The sequence below is a fragment of the Dermacentor silvarum genome, unplaced genomic scaffold (assembly GCF_013339745.2).
Source record: "Dermacentor silvarum isolate Dsil-2018 unplaced genomic scaffold, BIME_Dsil_1.4 Seq254, whole genome shotgun sequence".
Taxonomy (NCBI): domain Eukaryota; kingdom Metazoa; phylum Arthropoda; class Arachnida; order Ixodida; family Ixodidae; genus Dermacentor; species Dermacentor silvarum.
The window spans coordinates 25453-42106 of record NW_023605934.1 but is presented as its reverse complement, the minus strand read 5'-3'; the positions used below and the strand labels follow the sequence as shown (position 1 = coordinate 42106).

The following is a 16654-nucleotide window of genomic DNA, read 5'->3' as shown; positions in this document are numbered from 1 at the left end:
TGCTTAGCTGAACAATAGTATCAACTACACTGCTTATGCACAGGTACCATACTCAGTGCTAAGCAAGCGAAACTCAAAAGCGTTTTGCGGCACACTTTGTAGCAAGGTGTTCGTTTGAAACACAAGACACATGCCTATTTATCGAGAGTATAACAACAAATTGCTCTACCGACGGCGATGTGGCACTGCCGCCATTCGCTAATAGTTTGCACCGGCCGTAATTTCTGGCTTTTCTGTCTTTGACCACTCTGAGTTCGCACTGTCTGTGGACGCAGTGTCTGCGGGCGCACTGTTTGTGGGTGCCCACCAGCACCTTGAGGTAGCAGGTGGGCGTAGATGTGTTAAATTGAACACATCTACGCCCACCAACAACCTCAAGTCACACTTCTCATGTTTATGACGCCTGTATATTTCCCTCGTGCTTCTCTGCCTATATACACGAGTATTTCGGCTCGCGCAATAAACACACCTGTTGTAAGTCAGTGCCGGCGTCGTGATCTCCTTTTCTGTGTCCCGTTTTTGCGCTGTTTGCTGAAGTATGTGTTCGTACCAAGAAGCCAGGCTAGCCACCATTTTTAGGTTCAACAATACATGACCCGAGAAAACATTGTCTGAGTAGCTATCATAAGGATTTAAGCGTAAAATTTACGAGAGACACCCACTGAAGACAGGAACCAATAGCAGCAGAATACTTATAACTAAATGAAAAGCAAAAAGCAGCAATCGCAATAACAAAAGAGAACGAAATGGCGGCCTTTCTCTTAAGCAATCTGGGATTACAAGAAACGTTTGGGTGTCATGCTGCAAGAGACAAGACAAACGCGGCTAAAACGTTGTCAGAGTGGAAAGAGAGTTCCACGCAAGTGGTAGAACAAGGAAATAAAGCAAGCTATAGAAGATCGCAACAAGGCGTCTACGGACCATCGAAAAGCCATAAAGCGGGGATTACACGAAGAACAAGTCGTGCTTAGATGGAAGAAGTACCGGGGCAAAAAACAGGTGTGGAGCGAACTGGAGCAACAAAAAATAAAATCTGCAAGCGAAATTTGGGCTCATGACATTCCCTAAAGCGATGGCGTCCTAAAAGGACTCTAGAGCCATGGAAGGGCACTAGCAATAGCAACTAGAAATTTAGAAGTGTTTACAAGGAATGAAGGCCGCAACATCTTAGAAGGAGACGCACTGCGATACATGAGTTATTTCAGTAGCGAGAACATTGGGAAGAAAGCAAGCGCAGTCCAGACTCAAACAGACCCGGCGATAGAGAAACGTGAGAGCTCAAAATTTGACCCAGAAATATTTTACTGGAGAAAAGTGCAAGAAAATGTTTCTAAAAACACTGCAGCAGAACAAGATAAAATACCAGTTTAGCTCATCAAACAGCGTGGTCCAAAGAGCACGACACAGCTGACTAGTGCCATAGAGGAAGTTATTAGAACAAAGAAACTTCCGATCGGGTGGCGTGAAATCAGCATGAACCTTATCTATGAAAGCAAAGGTGATACGTATAAGACAGACAAGCGCGGGTTGGGCGCGTCGGTAAATTCGCATGGTGATTGTAGCTACAGCGCTTAAAAATGACGACGACGAAGAAGCGCATATGCCTACCTTTTCCTCGTCCTCTTCTTCCTTAAGCGCTGGTTTACAATCACCATGCAAGAATAAGATGCGCTCGTACTGGCCAGTTACAGTAATGTGGGTCATATATAGGATGGCAATTCAAGCTGTCCAAGGGCAATTCAAGCTGTCCCCACGAATAAAATTCATGGGGGCGAAAAATTCAAATGGGGACGGATTACCAGCGAAAAAGAGAGAGAGAAAGGAAGGGAAAGAATAACAAGGAGGTTAGCCAGTGTAAATACCGGCTGGCTACCTTGTACTGGGGAAAGGGATAAAGGGAATAAAAGGTGATAGAAGAAACAAAAAAATTAAAAAAGGAAAATTAGAGCAATAACGCGACCCTACGCACTACAACGTTCAAAGCCAGTCGCACGATTCACAAGCCCTTAAGAACTTGAGCAGAGCCCTTAAGGCCTTGAGTGCCGAAGCCCGTCTAGACCAGTGTCCTAAAACTTTTTCCTCTGTGAGGGGGCGATTGTGCAGTTTTTAAAGTGCAGTCGCGAGCACTTTTCTTGCCACATTGTAGCGGGGACAGTCACAGAGGAGGTGCTTGATTGTCTCCTCGCAGCCAGAGTTGTCGAAAGCAGGGCTGTCAGCCATTCCAATGCGGAAGGAATGGCGTTCCTGAATGTCACGCCGAACCACAGCCGGCACAGAAGTGTTGCTTCCGCTCGTGGTAACGCTCGTGGAAGAGGGAGTTGCAGACGTGGATCCAATCTGTGGAGGCGTGCGTTGCTGAAATCACTGGTGTTCCACAGAGTCTGCGTAAGCTCACGTGCGAGGGAACGAAGTTTTGTGGCTGCGTCTGTTCTCGACAGTGGTATTGATATAATAGGGACACCATCGCGGGCCGATCTGGCAGCGTCATCCACACTGTGATTTCCCGAAATTCCGCAGTGACCCGGTGTCCACTGGTAGATGATGTTGTGCCCCTTGTCGGTTGCGTGATGGTGAAGTAGAAGGATGTCTGCCACTAATTGTGCGTTAGGTCCGTTGTGGAAAGGGGAAAGCAGGCACAGCCTGCTGCCTTCAAGTCACAAAAGATGGACCATGACTGTGATGATTTGGCACCAATAAATTCCAGAGCACGGATAGCTGCGAGTTCTGCTGCCATCGATGATGTAATGTGAGACGTCTTGAATTGGATGATGACAGATTTCACGGGAATTACCACTGCTCCAGCTGAACTCTTGAAGGAGACAGAACCGTTATTGTAAACGTGGGTGCGTTCTCTGTGCTTTTCATGCATGAATGAAAGCACGGCTTGTTTCAGGGCGAATGACGACATCTTCGTTTTCTTTTGATACCGGGAATTACACGAAGGGTTTGGATTAGATGCAGGCACTACAGTGGTAGAGATGGTCATGCTGCAGGTGTGAAGTTCGACGGTAATGTTCCATGGTTGGTGGCAATAATCCTGCTAAACGATGAACGACGTCGAGCGGCAGGAAGGGAGGCGAGATGATGCGATGGATGTCGGGCGAAGTACCTGATGTGCATCCTTAAAGGGTCGACTTGAATGTACGTATTGATGGGGTGGTCATGCGCGATGGCTATTGTTGCTGCCGTGGATGCACACCTGGGAAGGCCATGACATATTCGCAGAGCTTGAGTTTGCACAGACTGGAGGGCACGGAGGTTGGTCTTAGCGGTCACACTCAGTACAGGTAAGCTATAGCGTAGGAGACCTAGGAAGAGTGCGTTATAGAGTTGGAGCATCGCCCTCACAGATGCACTTCATGACATTCCGGCGAGAAATCTGAGAACATAGGTTACCATGGCCAGCTTCTTCTTTAGGTAGGATATAGGAGGACTCGAGAGAGGTCTCGATCGACTATCACTCCTATAAAATGGTGCGTCTTTTCGTACATAATTGGCTGTTCATTAATTTTGACAACATACGGTCTGATTTCTTTGCACGTTAAAGCGACCATAGAGCACTTTTCTGATGACACCTCCAGACCTTGTGCTCGAAGATAACCTGATGGTACTGTGGCCGCTTTTTGGAGTCTGGCGCGGAGACGTACGCAGATCTGCGTACGTCACCCTGTCAGGCCAGGCAATGAGGAACGCCTGCACGCTGCCAATGCCGCTTGCAACTCCTCGATGGAAAACAGATTGTCCATACGAGAATCCCTCGAGATGGGAACATCATAGGGATCATGCGCGGTGAACGAGGACGGTTGACCGGCAACCTTCAAACAGCGAAGCTGTTTATCCTGTGTATATGGGCTGCGCACAATATGAAATCATTCATTTTTCTTTTCATACGGCACCACACTACGCCGACGCAAGAGCGTCGCCGTGGTAAGCGCTCCTCCCATGCATCCGCCGCAACCGACATATATATGTATATATATATATATATATATATATATATATATATATATATATATATATATATATATATATATATATATCGTTATATTTTTGGTGTAGGTGCAGGGTAGTATGAGTCGAAGCCCCACGAACGCACGTCAGCATAGCCCCGACCACCAGCGAGTCGATGCCGTGGAACGGGCACCCGTGCACCGACGGGCCAGCCGCCGTCTTCAAGGTGACTCGCCCGAATTCGGCCCTCTTCTCTTCACGCCAAGGGAAACTCGGATGATGGACGCCGCCACTATGACTAGCCATGTAACATCTGCACAGCTGGTAGTAAGCGTACCTCGCAAGCCACCAACATTCCTTGGCGACTCTTTCAAAGAGGTGGAAGACTGGTTGGAACTGTTCGAGAGTGGCGAGCTTTAATGAATGGGATGAGAGACAGAAGCTCCGTGACGTATATGTCGCTTTGGAGGACTTCGCAATAACGTGGTATGAAAATCACGAAGCCTTTTGGTCTTTTAGGGAGGAATTTCGAAGACACCTACAAGCTACATACGCCAGCATGGATAGTAAAGAACAGTCGGAAATAGCACTTCGAGCTAGGAACAAGCTCACAAACGAGAACGTGGCGTTGTACATCGAGGACATGTCCCGTCTGTTAAAGCGTGCTGATCCCAACATGAGTGACGATAAGATGCTGCTCCATCTCATGCGTGGAGTAAAGCAAGAACTATTCGCAGTTCTCGCCCGCAACGCACCGCACTCGGTCGCCGAGTTCAGATCCGAAGCAACGATCATCGAAAAGATGCTGGAACTGCGGGCTCGGCAATACAACCGTGAGGCAGACTCGGCACCTGCCCATGTTTTCTCTGGAGGCTTAGCAAACGAACTTGAAGCCCTGCAGGAGCTCATCCGGTCAGTGATCAGGGAAGAGGTCCACAAGTTGCAGACACCTCAGACTCCCACAGCAGTATCTATCGTCGAAATTGTCCGGGATGAACTGAGGCAGGTCATACGGGATCCAGAGCGTGAGCCACAGCCGATGTGGCGCACCCCAACTCACGCCGACGTACTCAGGCAACCCGCGGTACACAGTAGTGCAGCAGTTGCGACGACCGTTCCCTACCCGCCGACAGCACGCTGTGCACCTCGTCTGCTGGAACCAACGGCTGCCTATCCGCTCCAGCACGTAGTGCACCTCGTTTTGTGGCGCAAAGACCCCGGAAAAGTGACGTCTGGCGTGACCACTAGTGCAGACCTCTGTGTTTTCACTGCGAGAAGCGCATCATATGTATAGGTTCTGCCCGTACCGTCAAGCTCGATTAAGGGATTTTTCCTTAAGTGCACCATTCCCCCGAATTAGTGAACGGCCAGCAGATATCCAAGAATACTTATCCACGCGCGAAAGCCCGAATACTTCTTTCCAACATAAACCACAGTCACCGTCACCCATGCGCTACCAATCGCCTAGCCAACGCGCTTCTCCAAGATTGCCTAGGCGTCGTTCACCAAGCCCACACCAGGAAAACCGAAGTATGCGACCTGTGGAGGTGAGGCCGCTGATAACCAGAGTTACGAAGATCCTCCAACACGGTTCCAGTGCGATGACGAGATAATTACAGTCAACAGGTGCAAGAACGAAAAGATTATAATCAGATTTGCTGTTGATAATTCATGGATGCGAGCTGAATGTCTTGGTCGGCACCGGCTCTGATTATTCGGTAATAGGTTACAAGATTCCGAGGAAACTGAAAAAAAGTTGTGACACAGTGAACTGGACCGCAGAAACGCACGGCAGGCGGTCATCTTGTTACGCCCCTTGGCAGATGCACCGCAAGACTTAAGATAAATGGCTTTACTTAGGTTTCTGACTTTATTGTACAGCCAGAATGTTAAAGGGAACTTAGATTGGGAATTAGATTTTGTACAAGCTAACGGCGCCATAGTTAACCTACGTAGGTCCAGTGTGTCCTTCTCGACAAAACAAGCTATATTTGTGGAAGAATCGGAGGAGCGAGGTCTTGCTGTACTGCGCGTCGTTGATGATGATGTAACTGTACCACCAGGCTGCAGTAGAATGGTTCTTGTGGAGAATGAAACATTTTACGACCGGGAAGGTATAGCGGGTGGAAACATAGGGCTGTTTTTTAACAAAGGTGTTTGCGTGACTCGGGGTCTCGTTCACTTCAGCAATTGTCATACAAACGTCGCACTTACGAATTTTGGAAAGGAATTCCAACACATCGCACAAGGAACCGCTATTGCCTATTTCTACGAGTTCTGTGTGGCGACCGAATTATGCAACCTAACGATAACGTCAACTGCTCTGCCAGGAGCCTGCAGTGTCGACAAATGAATTACCGTCAACCCGAGACTCCCGGAAGCCCAAAAGAAACAGATATATGCCCTGATAAACAATTTTTCGGACTGCTTCTCCACTTCCTCGAAGGTATGGCACACGTCTGTTGCAAAGCCCAGAATTATAACAGAGGACGCCACAAGACCGATATGCCAGCACCCGTATTGACTTTCACCAAAAGAAAGGGAGATCATCAAGAAGCAAGTCGAGGAGATGCTTTCAGATAACGCTATTGAGCCTTCCAGCAGTCCATGCGCGTCTCCCGTAGTACTCGTAAAAAAAAGATAACACACTACGATTCTGTGTCGACTACCGTAAATTGAACAGGATAACTAAGCGGGATGTATACCCCCTTCCGCGTATCGACGATACATTAGATCGGCTTCGATGTGAAAGTTTTTCTGCTCCCTGGATCTCAAGAGTGATATTGGCAAATAGAGGTGGATAAGTGGGACCGTGAAAAGACAGCATTCGTAACCCCTGATGGCCTCTACGAGTTTAAAGCGCTCCCATTCGGCCTCTGTTCCTCGCCTGCGACGTTCCAGCGAATGATGGACACTGTGCTCGCAAGATTGAAATGGCGGTCGTATTTAGAGTATTTGGATGATGTGATCGTATTTCCCGCAACATTGGACCAACATCTATAGAGACTGCGACTAGTATTGGAAGCTATTCGCGCAGCAGACTTGACAATTAAGCCGGAAGAATGCCAATTCGGCTTCAATGAACTTCGGTTTCTCGGACACGTCATCAGTGCTGAAGAGGGTTGGCCAGATCCTGAAAAGGCCGAAGCTGTTGCGAGGTTCCCGACGCCCACAGACAAAAAGTCAGTGCGACGTTTTCGGGTTTATGCGCATACTACACAAGATTTGTGGAAAAGCTTTTCAAAGATTGCTGAGCCACTTACAATACTAACAAGACAAGACGTACCTTTCATGTGGAAAAGCGAACAGCAAGACGGCTTTGACGAGTTAAGGAAACGCCTGCAGGCTTCTCCAATCTTTGTCAATTTTGATGAGACAGCCGACACTGAAGTTCATACCGATGCGAGTAACGTCGGCCTCGGTGCCATACTAGCTCAGTGGAAAAACGACCAGGAAAAACTTATTGCTTATGCTACTCGTAAGCTCTCGAAAGCAGAGGCAAACTACTCGGCAACCGAGAAAGAGTGTATTGCAGTCATTTGGGCGATATGTAAATTTTGACCGTGCCTCTATCGTAGACCATTCAGAGCAGTCAGTGATCACCATTCGCTTTGCTGGCTGAAGAATCTCCAGGATCCATCCGGACGACTAGCAAGATGGAGCCTTAGGCTGCAAGAGTATGATATTACTGTCGTATACCGATCTGGAGGCAAACACAGCGATGCCGACTGCTTGTCACGCGCAACAATCGAGACAACTGTGTCAGACGAAGAGGACTTCCCGTTCCTTGGCATTCTTGACGCGTGACAAATCGCTCAACAACAACAAGATGACTCGGAATTGCTTCCACTTTTACAGCGCCTGGAGGCACTCGACGTTCAATTGCCGCGCATTTTCTCTAAAGGGCTCCCCTCGTTCTGTCTGCGAGGAAGTCTCCTCTACAAGAGAAACTTCGAACACAGCGAGAAAAAGTTTTTACTCGTCGTACCCGCAGCTGTGCGAGAAGAAATTTTGCATGCATGTCACGATGAACCGACATCTGGACACATGGGTGTGAGCCGTACATTCGCCAGGATTTGCCTGAAATACTACTGGCCTAAGTTATTAGAATCAGTGCAGCACTATGTCAAGAGTTGTTGCGAATGTCAAAGGTGCAAGACTTCATTCATTAAACCGGCAGGCCTCCTCCAGCCAATAGAACCACCAAAAGCCCCATTCCAACTAGTTGGTATGGGACCTCCTTGGACCCTTCCCAGCATCATCTTTAGGCAAAAAGTGGATAGTTCTGGCCACTGACCATCACACCCGTTGCACAAAAACTGATTCCCTGTACAGTGCAACGGCTGCCGAAGTTGCAAAATTCTTTGTCAACAATATCGTACCCAGGAATGGCGCTCCCACCGTCGTTATTACCAAACGTGGAACAGCCTTTACTGCGGACCTAATGCAATGCTTGATACGAATAACTCATACTGATAATAGGAGAACTGCGGCATACTATCGTCAGACAAACAGTTTAACTGAATGACTCTACAGCACACTGGCTGACACGCTTTCGATGTACGTATGTCGATATTGAACATAGGCTGTGGGACGAAATTTTGCCGTACATCACCTTTGCATATAATACGGCCGTTCAAGACACAGCATGAGTCGCCCCGTTTGAACTTGTATTCGGTCGAGGAGTAACCACAACTTTGGATGCCATATTGCCGTTAGATGAAGAAAACAATAATTAATCTGACCTAGATGATTTCTTGCAAAGAGCCGAGGAAGCACGGCAGATGGCAAGGTACCGAATACGCTGCCAACAATGCATCGGCTCCAACCGGTACAACCAGCAACATAGTGAAGCACATTATCAGCCCGGTGATAAGGTGTGGGTATGGATCCCAGTGCGACGCCATGCACTGTCTGAAAAGCTTCTCTGCCGATGCTTCTGCCCTTACGAAATAGTGCATCGTATAAGGGACGTCACTTACGAAGTGTAATTCTCTGGACACGAGAGCCCAAGACGCCGCAACTTCACGGAAGTTGTACATGTTGTCTGCATGAAACCCTATCACGAGATGTCATGAAAAAAAAGAACAAAAACAAACAAGTGAGAGCCCACAGGAACCCCTACTTTCTCTCACGCATCGGGCCGATGCGTTAAGGAGGGGATAATGCCGCGACAACTTGTCCATCTTGGAGTAGCGCACCCTTCGTATTGGACACTGTGCGCGCAATACCATGGTGTTGTTCAGCAGCAACAAGCAGCGATCATCCTGGCACGAGTAGTCGGTTGGACCCGGCTCGCATGCGCCACGCGCACGAGGTATCACGCGCCGAGAAAGAAGACGGTTCGGCGCCGGTGTTAGAACACGATGTCTGGCGGTAAGAGTTCCGGTAAGCGGCGTTTCAAAGGGCCGTCCGTGAAGATTCCATGAAGGTTTCGGTCAAGTAGCTGGCGGTTTTCCTATTGATCTTTGCTTTTTCACCTAATTGTTTTATTGCGATAGCAATTATATGGACACTCAAAAGCAGATTTCTGCCGTCGGCGTCGCCGTGAGGTTCCGTATGACGTCAATGGAGATGACATTGTCGCCGCGCGCCGAACGCTGTATGTGCGAGTGAAAGGGCGCGAGGGGCGCGTGCTTTCACGGGGAGTGAACGCATTAACACTGAGCCGTGCTCCCTCAAGGGCTGCAGAAGATAGCGCCAACCTTTCCCTTTCCCTCAAGAACCACTTATCGGGAGTGAACGCACGGCGGAGAACAAACGCGCGTTCTGCGCCGTGCTCCCTTAAGGGCTGCAGAAGTAGGCGTCTCTGTCCTCCTTTACAATCACCATATATGTAAAGCAAACGCGCCTTCTTCCGACGCGCGAAAGGCCGTGGGGGAGGAGGGGGAGGGAAGGGAGGCGACGTGTAGCTGCGGCACCACGTGCCTATTTATATCAGAGGCTCTGGCAACAGTCACCAACGCCGCACGCATTTTGAGCGAACGCGGGCAAAACGCCGACGGCGTCGACAACAGTTCTGCGTGTTGCCGGTGCTGCTGCATGTCCAAGTTTACACAGCTGATGAAGCTAATATCATTACTCCGTATAGCTCTCTACAAATTTGCTATCGCAATTGATGCTTCGCCTTTCAGGTGAAACTCCGACAACTTTTTTTACGCTTCTTTACAATAGCTGTTAACATATGAGAGTGATTTCATGCTCATCTGCAATGTCTCTCTCATCGCCAGGCCAGGAGGCATACTCCTGGTCGGCTTCCATTCCTCCCCCTGATTTGCCTGTGGAGCTTTTCTTACGCACTGGGACCACCAGCGTACCTGTGGCTTTAGTCCCAAGTGATGGCGGAATGATTCGCATGAAGAATCCCAAGGCGATTCAAACCGAACTGCGGATGGCCTCGGCCAATTTTCAACAGATCACCGAGGTTCCACAATTTGGCCGAGGGGGCATCCTTTGCTGCTCGCCAGAACAGGCTTCTGTACAAGATTTACTGAAGTGCAATGTTTTTGCAACACATCTGGTGAGCAGCTACATTCCTCCTCACCTCTCGTGTACCAAAGGCCTAGTCCGTGGTGCTGACATAAGTCTGTGTCCCGCAGAAATTTGGAAATTTTTTTATCGGCAGGCGTGATTTCTGTGTATCGTTGCAGCCGTGTCGTTGATAATATGCGCATACCCACAGAAACTGTAATTTCTACGTTTGCTCGCTTGAATCGTCCATCAGAAATTAAGGCATCGCCACTCATATACCGAGTTGAACCTCTATCACCCCGTGTCCTTCAGTGTTTAAAATGCTGGCGGTTTGGACACTCCATAAAAGCTTACAGATCAAACACACGGTGCCGCGTTTGTGGTGAAGACCATAGCTCAAATGTATGTTCTTCACGTGATGAATCCTGCTGCCTTTGCAGCGGTACTCATCCTGCAGATGAGCCTAACTGCCCTGCAAGGACAAGAGAACTACAAATCCTTGAAGTAATTGATAGACGCCGATGCATTCGTCGCGAGGCCATTGCAGAAATTCAGAGCAGGACTCAAGGATATGCTGCTATAACGGTCCGTCAAACATTTGCTATGGATAATTCAATCTCTCAGGCTGTTGCGGCTTCCGTCGAAAAGGCGTTGGAAGAAGCAATGGAACGTATTATGGTGAACCTCACCGATTCCCTTGTTCAGGCAATGTCAACACAATTCGGTCAGTGGTTTCAAATTGCTAATAAAACCAACACTGAGGTTCAGGTGCCTGTTCTACCAAAAAGTCAATCTAGTCAAGTGTCGACCGCGATACCAACGATAAACAACGATGTTGCAAAGCCATCAACTTCTGAGAAAGTTGACCACACCTGCCTTTCAGACACAGATGCGATCAAAAATCAAGATGTATAAATGGACCCCCGATCAGTTAAACGCACAAGATCACCGGTAAACAAAAAATCTAGCTCTCCCACTAACTCAAAGGCTAAAAAGTACGTGAGCGAGACTCCTACTAAGAAAGACTTCTTAAAAAGAGCGTTTTAGATCAAGCAGTCTCTGCTGCTCTGCTTTCTTCACCATAGGAAGCTTAACAGTAATTCAGTGGAACTATCGTTCCATACTTTCCGCTGCAACAGATTTATTATATCTTGCTTCTAAATATTCTCCAGATATTATTATTTTACAGGAAACTTGGCTTACTGCTGATCGAAATTTTAATCGAAAAAAATTCCGATGTTTTCGATTGGATCGCCTTTCCCGAGGCGGTGGTTCAGCTATCTTTGTGTCAGCAAAGATCTGCCATAAAGCTACGATAGCACATCAGATAATGTCACCAGAATGTGAGGTGTTAGTATTGCATATAACGCTTCCTGGTTGCACGCCATTTTCCCTAGTTAACACGTACTTCCCTGCAGGGGTGCAAGATACCCGCTATCTCGATACCACTATTGCTTACAGTCAGAAGAACGTCATACTAATAGCAGACTTTAATTCCCACCATGTCTCGTGGGGTTTCCGAACGGATACTTGAGGCAAACGGTTGTGGGATTGGACTTTATCAAATCATTTCTCCTGTTTAAATTCAGGAGTACATACTTTCGTGAGCGGTAAGTCACGTTCTGCCCTAGAGCTTACGCTTGTCAGCTCGAGCATTTCAATCACCTCCTGGAACACAGTTGACTCCGGTACTAACAGTGATCATCTACCTATAATTTTTGAACTGGTTACTCCATCAACTTGTTTAGATAATCATGTGTGCACTTTTGTAAATCACTCAAAACTTAAAAATGTGTTAAAATTAGCTTTAAACGCTTAGGAAGGCACGCAGAAGGATATTAAGGCATTGAGCCTTTGTTCAATGCCAAAATAAACATAAAAAATTCCCAATTTTTCGTACTATCTACTAAAGGTGGTTCTTATTCTCCATGGTGGAATTTTGACTGTGAGCGAGAGTTTAGACGTTGCAAAGCTGCACGGAAAAATACTTTTATAGAACCAATGCCCTGTAGATTTGCAGATTATACGTATCTAGCTGCTACATTTAGGAGAACTGTTGCAAAACCTAAGGACGGTTATGATTCCACATAGCGATTTACACATAAATTGCCGACAGGACTATCAAAACCTCCCTCGGGAGACGACTTTGTGGAAGTTACATTGACAGAGCTTGAAAACATAAGTAGATTATTACCGGCGTCAGCCCCAGGCCGAGATGGAAATACAACACGAATGCTAAAAGTTTTGTTTGATTATGCGCCTCAAGACCTATTAAATATAGTAAAGTTTTCTCTAAAAAAATGCCTGGATTCCAAGAGAGTGCAGGGTAACTAACATTATTCCACTGTTGAAGAAAAAAGCAGCTGGACTTAACCTAGACAACATAAGGCCTACTTTCTGTTACTTCAATGTCATAAAATTAATAGAAAGGAATTGTTCATGGGCGCAATACACATTCTATGCAGGAGGATACAATTCTCAGTCCTTGTCAGATTGGATTTCGTCCCGGGCACTCGATATGGTGCGCTCATGTCGACCCGCCGGGGTGGCTCAGTCAGCTAAGGCGTTGCGCTGCTGAGCACGAGGTCGCGGGATCGAATACCGGTCCCGGCGGCCGCATTTCGATGGAGGCGAAATGCAATAACGCCCGTGTGCTTGCGTTGTAGTGCACGTTAAAGAACCCGAGGTGGTGAAAATTAATCCGGAGCCCTCCACTACGGCGTGCCTCATAATCAGAACTGGTTTTGGCACGTAAAACCCCAGAAAGAAGAAGAAACTAGCTCGTCGCAAACGAGAGTATGCAACTTTGGTGACGCTGGATGTGGCAAAAGCATACGACACTATAGAATACCTTATTCTATTCAATAAACTGAAGTCTACTAATTTACCTAAGTGTATTACCGCATGGATATATGAATTTATGAGAGATAGAGAATTTTATTGTTATCAACACGACATTTCGACATCTAAATACAAGCAAACAAGAGGTGTACCACAGGGTGCCGTTCTTTCACCCATTTTGTTTAACGTTTTGCTAAGCACAATTCATTTGTCCAGGGAAGTGAACGTTTATGTTTATGCGGAAGATATCGCATTTTTTACATCTGAAACTAATGTACACTCACTGCACCAGTCGTTGTAGAATTACCTAGGAAGGCTTGAGATATGTCTAGATGAGTTATGTATGTCATTAAATGTTAATAAAAGTGCTGTACAGTTTTCCCGTTCACGGCACCAGTGCATATATCTCTCCAATATCACCAGGAAACCATTACTCAAGTTGACTCGGTGAAATACCTTGGTGTCATATACGACGGAAAGCTTGTCTGGCGCACTCACATTGAACATATCGCAATAAAGGCAGAACGTGCCGTAGCTATGCTCCACCGGCTGAGTCACCGTCGCTCTGGACTACACAGGGATACTTTAATGATGATATATAAAATGTATATTCGGCCCATATTAGAATTCGGTTGCGTGTTAATTTGCGGTGGTCCTGCCTATAAAATTAAACCTCTGATACTATTAGACAAAAAGTCTCTACGATTATGCCTTGGGCTACCTAGATTTGTTGCCAACACTGTGTTATATCAAGAAGCTAATATACCCACTCTAGATTGTAGATTCCGTATGCTTACGGTTGAGACATTTTTAAAATTTCATAAATTTTCAAGGAGGCGTGCACAATACATAATTTTCACTGAACCATTTGAGTTTTTTAACGTATCGTGGTCGCGATTACACAATCCTCAGATAATATTTGTGCACGCACAGTTACAACAATTGAATGTGTCATTATGTCAAGTTTGCCATTCGAATAATGCCTTAACAGACCTCAAAATTGAATTCGAGGAAATATTTCCAAATCATGCTAAACTATTGCCTAGCAGATATTTAAATGATATATTGAAAGACCAGCTAAACCAGCGAGCTACTGACAACATAATAGCTACCGACACTTCGGTGTGCAATGAGAAGGCAGGAGTGGGGATCGTCTCTGAATCTCTTCAATGGTCTTACTCTCTTCGCCTTCCCGACTTCACACCCATTTTTCAGGCTGAACCAATAGCGATTTTTTTAGCCCTACGAAAAATTCCCAAAAACGATTCATTAGCTGTTATTGTGACTGACTCACTGTCTGTGTGCACGGCACTTACAGCCTCGTCAGATTCAAAAATTTTGCGAACATTTTCTTCAATGGTTCCTTCGTACTTGCGGCAAGTATACTTGCTTTGGGTACCGGGACATCGCTGTTTGCACTTGAATGAAATGGCTGATTCACTCGCACGAGCATCACTTAATGGCCCTGTCATATCTGTTTTGCCGACATCACCTTATTTCACCGCGGCTAGGTACAGAAATTTCTCTATATCGCAAAATTCTGCAAAATCTATTTTAACATCTTCTGATTTCCATCATCTTTGCTTCTCATGGAATAATAATTGGTGTACATCAAGGCAATTGGAAGTTTCCATTACAAAATTGAGATGCCGTAAACCGCCACTAAATTTTTACTTACACAGGTCTGGTCTCGCGGTATCCCTTTTATGTTCTTTTTGCAATGAATCCGAATCCATTGAGCATTTTTTCCTTTCGTGCCGCCGATTTTTAAGAGAAAGAAAAATCTTAGAAATTGCATTTCGAAAACTTGGCCTATTATTAACCTCACCAACCATTCTCTCCTTTGGGGCGACTTCACTGGGACACAGTCACAGGGATGCTTTTCTTGCAGTTTACAATTTCATTAGAGATACAAAAAGATTACCTTGCTGAATTTCTAGAATTATGAATTATTCCTATTACTTCACTTTTTTATGACAAAATTCCTTTATCTTAAAATTAAGATTAAATCTCAAATTAAGATTAAGTTTTTGTAAAATTCGAGAAATAAACATAGTTGAAACCGTCTGCTTCTTGGCCAATCCCCCGTAGTGGGTATGCGCCAAAGTTTAGGAAACAATACAAGACAAGACTCTCGCCTGTTAGCAGGGTCTTCACGGCCCGTATCAGTGCTATTAAAAGCCTTTCTCCATTATATCGACGGAGTCGAGTTATTCTGCGGCTTCTGTACGCCATAATTCCACAATTTTGGTGCCGAACTACCCGGGATAGACCAACCGACGGCTACGAGTTGCCTGCAGAAAAATGGAGAAGCTCAAGGCGAAGCGGACTTCCCGACGATCCTTGAACAGTCGGATCATCAACGAGGCAAGTGTCCTTTTTCGTAGCGACTCCGCAACGCATGAGCAGCTCGACTCCATCTACGAGAGGCTGAAGGCAAATAATGACGAACTAAACAAGATAAATGTGGAACTAGAGAGCCTAATCACGGACGAAGAATTCCAAGCCGAGTACGAAACAGTCTTGGAATATGAGGACAAAGCGACGCGTACCCTTGCTGAGCTGACGAGCAGGCGGGACCGCATTTCAAGTGTGACTGCGCACGCAGCCGAGGGTTCAACGTCGGCTACCCATACCATTGCGTCACCATCGGAAAGGACGGGAGCCAAGCTACCAAAACTCACGATCACTCCCTTCTCTGGAGATGTGTGTAAATGGGTGGAGTTTTGGGAGCAATTTGACCAGATTGTTCACAACAATGCGAGTCTTACCGCCACTGAGAAGTTTCATTATTTGCGACTATTTCTCAAAGGAGACGCTGCTTCAGCGGTCGCGGGTCTTCCAACTACGCAATAATGCTATAAGGACGCCATGGACATGCTGCAGAAGCGCTTCGGGGACAAGACGCGCCAGGAGCAGGAATACTTCGCAAGATTACGACACCTGACTCCTGTTCGTTCATCTGGTGACACAAGAGCCCTCCGACAACTCTACGACCATGTACTCGTTAACATCCGAGGCCTGGAGTCATTGGGTGTGGAAAGGTCGTCGTTTTCGTCCATGCTCTGCGACATCATCCTTAGGGCGGTGCCCCGAGACGTCGTAGTTAACTACCATCTTGCATGCGCTGCGCAAGTCGAGAGTGCTACCGCGGACAATGCTGCTGGTTCTTCGAAACTAGACGGTCTACTCAAACTCCTTTCGATCGAACTGGAAAGCCTGGAGAAGAGTGACTATAAGGACAGCAGCGTGCGAGACAGCGGCGGTCAGCTTACATCAAACCAGCCATACCGCAGTCGCTACTGGAAGCAGCCTGCGTCATCTGTTCTTCATACGAACTCAGATCGTGGGTTTCAACCGTGCAAAGAGATGTGTGTCTTCTGCACATCAA

The 16654-nt window shown here is 46.8% G+C and overlaps 1 protein-coding gene across 1 annotated transcript; it reads left to right on the top strand.

Moving 5' to 3' along the window:
- Positions 1–15567: 15567 nt before the first annotated feature.
- On the top strand, positions 15568–16119 carry LOC119434816 (uncharacterized). Its single transcript, XM_037701870.1, has one exon. It carries the CDS (start codon positions 15568–15570, stop codon positions 16117–16119), a length of 552 nt encoding a protein of 183 aa, XP_037557798.1.
- The last annotated feature ends 535 nt before the right edge of the window (positions 16120–16654 follow it).

Coding starts and splice junctions, on each gene's coding strand:
- LOC119434816 (XM_037701870.1), top strand. CDS start 15,568: ATGGAGAAGCTCAAGGCGAAGCGGACTTCCCGACGATCCTTGAACAGT.